The 8,765-nt window shown below is 39.8% G+C and overlaps 1 protein-coding gene across 2 annotated transcripts; it reads left to right on the forward strand.

Annotated features, from left to right (window-relative positions):
• The first annotated feature begins 756 nt into the window (after nt 1–756).
• On the forward strand, nt 757–8,706 carry hacl1 (2-hydroxyacyl-CoA lyase 1). Of its 2 annotated transcripts, none has more exons than XM_044033778.1 (17): nt 757–918; nt 1,083–1,217; nt 1,910–1,950; nt 2,049–2,129; nt 2,604–2,676; nt 2,753–2,830; nt 2,911–3,005; nt 3,099–3,211; nt 3,330–3,465; nt 3,821–3,926; nt 4,089–4,172; nt 4,488–4,589; nt 4,704–4,858; nt 6,095–6,253; nt 6,340–6,447; nt 6,544–6,730; nt 8,392–8,706. In XM_044033778.1, the coding sequence occupies exons 1-17, from the start codon at nt 868–870 to the stop codon at nt 8,422–8,424; spliced, it is 1,737 nt and encodes a 578-aa protein (XP_043889713.1). In that variant the 5' UTR covers nt 757–867; the 3' UTR covers nt 8,425–8,706. The 2 variants fall into 2 exon arrangements, with proteins under 2 accessions (XP_043889713.1, XP_043889714.1); XM_044033779.1 differs by having other exon boundaries at nt 1,113–1,217.
• The last annotated feature ends 59 nt before the right edge of the window (nt 8,707–8,765 follow it).

Here is an 8,765-nt window from a genome sequence, read left to right on the forward strand (position 1 = left end):
TTCACCACATTATTTCAGTCATTTTTACCAAGTGCTCAAAACATAGCAGACACATGTTGACCTGTCTTCCTTCTCTCCATTAAAGAATCTGGTTTCAACTTCCTGCAAACCTTGGGACAGCAAACATGAGCACTGTTCTACCTTGAATAAACGGCATGCTTCATTCTTATTGGCTCACTGAGTCTGAGATGAACTTATTAGTTACCAAAATATGATATTAAAATAATTAATAATAATTAATTTGGCAGAGAAAGAGCGATACCCATCCCTACTTGTGACACAGCTCGAGGCCCTTGTCTAAATGAATTGATCTTAAAAACCTTCTAATGCTATTTATTAATCATTATTAATTTTATATTATTTATTAGTCCCAATCTTTATTATTTTCTGTAGTAAACCCTAGTTTCAAAGGTTAATTCTATCTATCTAATCTAAATACTTAATTATATAATAATAATAGATATAATAGCTCGATTAGATTAAACTTTATCGATTCCACAACAGGGACATTGATGGAAATGCAGTTGTTTTAGCAGCAGTTTTTACTAATAATACAAAAAAATAAATGAAATTAGCAGTAATTTTAATGTTGTTATTATGGTAAATAATGTCTAATAATACCGATTAAATTTATGAAATGATGTGTGGACAGTTTCTAGAGAGGACACTTTCGACACAGTTGTTCGGTGACGCTCGTCTGTGCATCACACGCAGTCGCTCGGTGATTGGCTTAGAAACCGGAAGGGATTCTATGGGGGCGGGGTCAGTGTGCAGCGGACGATGGTGTGTGTTCTCCGAGTTTCTTGTGTTTCCTCCGTCCCCCGAACTTGTTTCTCTGTTCGTCCCGAAAAGTGTCTCTGAAGAGCCATGGAGGACGTGACAGGAGCGCAGCTGATTGCTGAGTCTTTAAAGGCCCAGGTGAGACTGTTTGAAAACGATTTACACTGGGAAGACGTGTATTATCCACTATAGCTCAGAAGCAGCTGTTTCAAAGTTCATGTTCAGCGTTGTCACTTTAATAAAGATGACTTAATGACCTATTGCAGTCCATATTTATGTGTGTGTGTGTGTGTGTGTATCAGTTGTTCAGTTGCATGTCTTTCTCCCTGCAGAATGTGGAGTACATGTTTGGGATAGTTGGTGTTCCTGTCATTGAAGTGGCCATGGCTGCTCAGGCTGCTGGCATCAAATATGTGGGAATGCGCAACGAACAAGCGGTAAAACACTTAAAATGATGTTGTATGAGGTTCTTACACAAATCTAACGTGCACAATCAAAAAACAGAGAATGTGATAGAATAGAATTTCACACTGTGGTGAGATTTGGTGACATGTTTTCAAAACAAATAAAGACCCAATACCTAAACTTCAGAAAATGTGTAGATATTGTGTATTTAAAAACACCTAATTTTATTCAGGTTCCAATTGTATCAGTTGCATATTCACACAAATGATTATGCTTTGTTGTTTGTAATGTATAGATAGATATGCACTAGTAGAATCATTGTTCTGAGGTTCAGAATAGTATAAGCTGGTTATTGTATTGTGAGTAAGTGTTGTTTTACGTCGGAGGTGCCAGTATTTATTGGCCTTTAGTGCCTGCTCGGGGGAAATAGGTCAATACAGACAGTGTTACCACATCGACAGTCAACACTGAAAAAGAACTAAGTCAAAGTTCAGTTGAATTCACACACGTGAATATTAAGAGTTCATGGTGCAGGAGAGTCAGTGATTTACCACAAAGGCTGTTGTCCTACAACGCCTCCCTGTCTCCAGTATAGGAGCGCAGCACAGTGAGATACTAACTTTGTGTCAGTACCTCATACATCCACACTCCTGATCTGTTCTGTCCTGTTACACTGCTAATGTATTTTTATTACTGTATTCAAACACCGTCTGTCACTTAACAGGCATGCTACGCAGCCTCCACCATTGGTTACCTCACTGGGAGGTAAGACATGCCTGTACTGTCCCTGAACAGAATAATAAGATAGAGCCAGTGTCTGTGTGTTTTTAAAGGTCTGCTGTTGTATGTGTGTCTATGTACAGACCCGGTGCCTGCCTGGTGGTATCTGGACCTGGATTAATTCATGCTCTGGGTGGAATGGCTAACGCTAACATGAACTGCTGGTATGGCTCCACAGACAATTTGATTGTTCGTTTTTATTATAGTTTCTTTTGTAATGTGTATCAAAGCTACAGTGTGTACATGTTAGTGATTTTTTTCTACCCTTGTTTAATCTGTGTAAACTGAAACAATGAAACCTGACTGAGGGAGCGTTTCTGTGTATACACCAGCAGCACAGGGTCAGGCGGGAGCAAGACGTATGTATTTATTACATCAAGCTGCCGAACGACCCTTTTTTTTGAATGGTAGAAATCACTTCTGAAACCCAGCGTTGAAGCGTCGCTGTATTTTCAGTCACGCTCCCTCCTTCTTGCTGCTGTCTTGCTTTAGTAGTGCTATGTTGTGGTCTGTCTTGACACAAAACAAAACACTTCCCAATGTGCAGCATGGGAATGTCATGAGGTGACATTAGAGATAAACTCCACTATACACAGAATTCAAAAAGTTAAAAAAAGGTGTTTGTTGCCTGTGCACAGGCCTGTTGTTGTTATCGGAGGATCCTCCGATAGAAACCAAGAAACAGCAGGAGCATTCCAGGAGTTTCCTCAGGTAAAGCACCCTTTTCACATGCATTTTTGCCTGTTGATGATTTCTGAGTTGACAGTGATTTTGATTTTTCTGTAAGGTGGAAGCGTGTCGCCTTTATAGCAAGTTCTCTGCAAGACCAAGCAGTCTGGCAGCCATACCCTCCGTGATAGAGAAGGTAAACTCTCAGTTGGTGTTGCACTGTCCTTAGACAGACACAGGCTTTTGTGTGTCTTCATTGTATTTTGTTGCACACAGGCAGTTCGCACTAGCATGTATGGGCGTCCAGGTGCTTGTTATGTGGACATTGCAGGGGACATGGTCAATGCTAAGGTGGAAAGGAGCACAGTCAGGTTTGCTGCAATTTGAATTTGAATGTTTATTAATGCCTAATGTGGTTCAAAGTGTGCAGAAGTGTGACTGAGAGAAGTGTGTTTTTCCTGCAGACTTGTTTCCTGTTGTCCACCTCCTCCAGTGAGTTTGGCCGACCACAGTGCAATCACTGAGGCAATTTCTGTCTTGAAAGCGGCTAAAAGACCCTTAGTCATAATTGGCAAAGGTAATGTCAAAAGAAACGTTGACTATCATAGAGGGAGTTGGCAGAAACCCAGACTTTCCTCCATCACCAGTAAATCAGATTATTTGTATCATAAAATAAGTTTTGTTGTGTGTAACAGGAGCAGCTTATGGTCACGCAGAAATTGCTCTTAAGGGGTTTGTGGAAATGACTGGTTTACCTTTCCTGCCCACCCCGATGGGTAAAGGAGTGCTGCCTGATGATCACCCCAACTGTGTGGCTGCTGCCCGCTCAAGGTGAGACACCATTTCAGCTTTTCCCTGCACCAAGAATGTGGAGAAATAAAATTAAAAATGAATCAATTAGTGGCCCAACCAAGACGTATGCTTAAAACAGTTTTTATCTGTTAAATCTGATGAAAAACAACATTTTAATTTCATTATTCTTTTGGCTGATACTTGAACAAAAGATTGACTTACAGTAAGCTCATTCAAAGTTAAACAAGCAAAGACTAAATATTAATAAAAACATGAGGTTCGTAAAAGACGTATCAATCTGAAAATATAAATGTGATGTAATTGTTAAAATGTATAGATTAGAGTATTGTACAATACGTTGTTATATGTAAACCACACTGTCTCTGTTACTAAGAGCTCTTCTCCAGGCTGATGTCGTACTTCTGCTTGGAGCCAGACTCAATTGGATTCTGCATTTTGGTCTGCCACCAAGATTTGACCCTGAGGTTAAAGTCATCCAGGTATGTAAATGAGTGAGTCGAATGTTCAGGTGCTCTAAACCTAATGGTCAATTTGATCATCAGGCTTGGAGCAAATACTGTTGTGATCTGCTTTAGTGTTTCACTGCTGCAGCAAATACTCTGCTATGATAACTTAATTAAGAAAAAGTGCTCTGTTTGCAGGTAGACCTTTGTGCTGAGGAGATGGGAAACAATGTTAGGCCTGCTGTTGCTCTCCTCGGAGACATCAATGCTATTGTCATTCAGGTACATTAACTGCAACTCAGTCTGTAGCCAATCTCCCCCATCGTTAGTTCATTTCACTCTTTGTCCCAGTGTTCTGTAAAGATGTGTTTTAAAGGTGCAGTGAAGAAACATGGTGGTCCAACATAGTAGTGAAGACCTGCTCCTGATGTCAATTTAAAGGACTCATACTTTCATAATAAAAATAATTCATACATTCAGGTTATTGTTATTGTACATTAAAAAAAATCTCTTTAATATTCCATTTCTCCCAAATTGGAAATAATTGAATCCATATCTTACACACTGGAAATTGTTTTGTTTTGTTCTTTCCTTCAGCTTCTGACGTGTGTTCGTAAAGATGTCTGGAAATATCCCTCCGATACAGAGTGGTGGAGCACACTAAAGGACAAAATTGTCGCTAATGCAAAAATATCAAAGGTGACTCAAGACACGCTCCTGACATTCATCTGAATGCCTAGAATATACACTTCCTGTATTCATATGTATACACTTCAATGTGGCGTATCATATTGTAATTGTTCACTTTTACAGGCACTTGCTCTTCAGTCAACGTTGCCCATGAATTACTACACAGTGTTTCACCACGTCTCCCAGCTGCTGCCACGTGACTGCATCATCGTCAGCGAGGGGGCAAACACCATGGACATAGGACGCACCATGTTAAACAACTACCTACCTCGGCACAGGTGAGGCACGCGGACACGTTTAATTTAACTCCAGTTCACTCCAACAACTTTACACAATATGCATATTCTGTGGGGTATTGTTGGAAAATGTGAAACAAGCGCTTTGGAGGCTTTACTGAGTCACAGTGTAGTAAACCTGAGCGATCTAGGCTTATTGTTTATGTATAAACTCAATTCAAATCCAGGTAACGTACTGTTGCATCTCAGTCACCTTTTAATGACGTCATACTCTTTATCAGTCCCTGCTGTTGTGTAATGTCCATGGAGGCTTTACAGAACTTAAATGTAATTAGTGACAGAACAGGCAACAACATGAACAGCTTTCACACACACATCTTAAGGCCTGTACGCAAGAACAGAGAAATGTGTTCCCTCTCCCAGGGCTTCTAGAAAAAGAATGACGTCATTATTGTCTTGCTGCCCTTGTTTGGGAGATATTGCAGCTTGTTCTTCACACATTATCTGAGCAGATTTTTTTTTTATTATTATTATTATTATTGTGTGATTGGCCAGAAAATTGAAGTGGGCGATATGAGGACTTCCCAGGAGTTCTCGAGAACAAGAACAAATGTCTCTGTTCTTGCTGAGTATGTACAGGCCTTTACTCTTCATGACCTCTAGTCACCTCTGTGTCTACTGTAAACCACATTTGTAAACAACCGTATATGACCACTATAACTGGGGTTATTAACCTCTGATGAAACATCAGCACGAGGAAGAAAATACTCTGTACTATTATTAATCCACAGTGCTGTCAACAGTTCCCATGATTCCACACTGTCTCACACGCTGCTATTGATATTGGTCTGTCATAGTTTGAAAACTCTAGAGCAGCAATTCCCTAAGTGTGGGTCGCAGCCCCCCCGTGGACTGTGACGGTACTGCAGGTGGGTTGTGAAAGGTCATTGAATATAAATGAATACATTTGGTTTTTAATTTTCAGTTATATAATTGAGTTTTGAATTGCTGTAAAGTATGTATGAGATATTTTAAGAAATACTTTAGTTGCACTCAATGTTAATTTGTTCATTTTAATTTGGATATGAATAATTACGCACTTGGGAATATGGTAATTATTGATCCTAGTCTTGTGTGTTGATCAGAGTCTTGGTTTAAAGTTTTTAGATTTCAAAGTGGTCCCCGGCTTTTTTAAGTTTGGTAATGGCTGCTCTAGAGGTAGATATTGCACAGTACTGTGCAAAAACTATGTGGTTTGCTAATCCTATCGATGTGTAGGTTGGATGCTGGCACATTTGGAACAATGGGAGTGGGCCTTGGGTTTGCGATAGCCGCAGCTGCTTTGGAGAGGAGCGAGAAAAAAGGCACAAGGATTGTCTGTGTGGAAGGAGACAGCGCTTTTGGATTTTCTGGCATGGAGGTTGAAACCATGTGCAGGTTGGTTTGTTTCCTCCTTTTCTATGCAGTTTATTTGGTTCCACCCACTATTACAGAACAACTTCAAATCTCTTTTTTTAAAACAGGTATAACCTACCCGTGGTCATTATTGTGGTTAATAATAATGGCATATACAGCGGAGTGGATCCTGAAACATGGAAAGAAATGGCAAAAATGGGAGATCTGACCTCTATGTGAGCCAAGTATAGCACAGCACTTTAACGACACAGATGTTACTACATTTAATCAGCTGTGATGTAATAGCGGCATCCTTTGTAAATTTGTTGCAGAGCCCCTCCTGTGACCCTCTTACCTGAGGCACGTTATGATGAGATCATGACAGCGTTCGGGGGTCGAGGCTTCCTGGTGAGGACGGTGCAGGAGCTGTGCAGCGCCTTACAAGTCAGTCTGAATGACTGGGAGCGGCCGAGTCTACTCAACGTGCTGATTGACCCTTCCTCTGACAGAAAACAGCAGGTAAACGTGGCTTCGACGGCAGTGTTTCTCAAGGCTGGTCCTGGGGACCCAGTTGACACGTTGCCCTGCTTTAACACACCTGATTCAAATGATCAGCTCGTTATCAAGCTCTGCACAAGCCTGATAACGACCTATTTATTTGAATCAGGTGTGTTGGAGCAAAGAACTTCCTGAAACGGGTTCCCTGTATCGATTCAAGCATACGTGGCAATAAACCTGTTTCTGATTCAAACGTGCTGAGTCATCTCAGTCCATCTTGAGTAGAACAGGTCAAAAGTAAAAGAATAAATAAAATAAACCCCCTGTGAGGTTTGATTCACAGCTAAATGACCTCAGCTCCAGCTGCACTAGTGTCTATCCTGTGGGAATAGTATGCCCCCTGGTGGTTAAGAATGTCATTGATGCTGCTTGAAACTACTGTTGGCTTCCATCAACATGGCTGTTGCCTCCAAAACAAGGCAGCTGGGAGCTTAAGTGGTGAAGTGACACTAATCATATTAAAGAGATATTAAAGAGGTCTTTCTGTCAGGAATACCCAGATATCATCAAATCACGAGTCAGTAACTGGAAAAAACTTATGTTAAAGGCTAGGACTATTGTTATTGTTATTGTTATGTACAAACAGGTTGTTTATTTTAGTTTTTTTTTTACATACCTACTCATTGACCTAGAGTAGGGTCAGGAACTTTGCATTGGTCATAACTACTGTGACCTTAAATATTATCTCCTGCCATATCTTTCCATTGCACCCCAATGCTCTTACAGACTTGATAGGTTGACATTCAGTTCAAGGATTTGTTTCACTTAACTTTTAACCCTTTAACACCTAAGCCACAAAATGTCTGTCTGCAATTTTTTTATTTATTTATTTTTGCTTATTTTAACCATAAACCAAAAATTTCCATTTTTCAGAATAACTTTCAATTTACAATTTACTGCATGTTAAAATAGTATATTAACAATTTAAATGAAGAAAAACAAAAGGTTTTATTTAGAAACAACCCTGTAGTTGTACATGAACACCAGATTGTGCGTGTTAAATTTGAAATTTGAACAGTATAAAACATGTTTAAAATAACATTTGTCTCCTACAACAGCACAAGTGACATTACCTACATGTTAGGTAACGTGTCGTCTGCGATCCACTTGGTGTTAAAGGGTTAAGTAAAGCAGACAGAATATGAACAATGACTTGAGTGACACTGACAGTACAGGCAGACAGCCTGTTCTATATATAAGACTTAATCCAGATACTCAAGGTGCATCATAGAATGGTGGTATTCCACTCTCAATCCTGCCACCGCACACTGACATGACCCTTCTATTTCAAGGTCCCCGTAATTAGAAAGCATGGCCCTCTGTGTTTATGTTGAATGTATCTACGCAACCCTATGCAGACATGTTTGAAGGTTGTGCTGAGGACTGTAGCCATGGCGCTGCACTCCATGGTTGGCCAGGAAAAAGACTGTGAGGTCATCATTGTTTGTCTGACGACTGCTTTTCATCTTGTCAAAGACAAATTATTTGTTCCTGCACAGCTAGATTTCTCAGTTTTAAGCTCAAATGGAGGCCAGCGTGTGTCCTACCCACAAAAGCCCGTCTTTAGAAAATGTTTCTATCATATGAAGGTCTAATATTTGTCGTGTTGTCTGTGTTTGCAGGAGTTTCCGTGGCTCACACGTGCAAACCTATAGACTTGAAGAGTGATCGACCTCCTGCTTCCTTCATAACACAAAACAGCGGTGATATCTCAAACTGGGAAAACTCATGGTTGTTTTTATTTTTTTGTGATTGTTTCTATGGAATAACAGATTATTTTTTATTGATTCTGATGACACAATAATGTTAAAATGAGTTAATACCTAAATAAATAGTTGTTACACAGTACACAGGGACCGTTACTGATTTCAAATGTAATCAGGATTTGTTTTTTCACCTGTGTTGCTGTGACAATAAATAACTTTAGTTTTAAAGAATTTCACACACAACTTCTTTTTACTTACTAGAGCCCAATGTGACAATTTTTTGCTGGATT

The sequence above is a fragment of the Solea senegalensis genome, linkage group LG9 (assembly GCF_019176455.1).
Source record: "Solea senegalensis isolate Sse05_10M linkage group LG9, IFAPA_SoseM_1, whole genome shotgun sequence".
In the NCBI taxonomy this organism is placed as follows: Eukaryota; Metazoa; Chordata; class Actinopteri; order Pleuronectiformes; family Soleidae; genus Solea; species Solea senegalensis.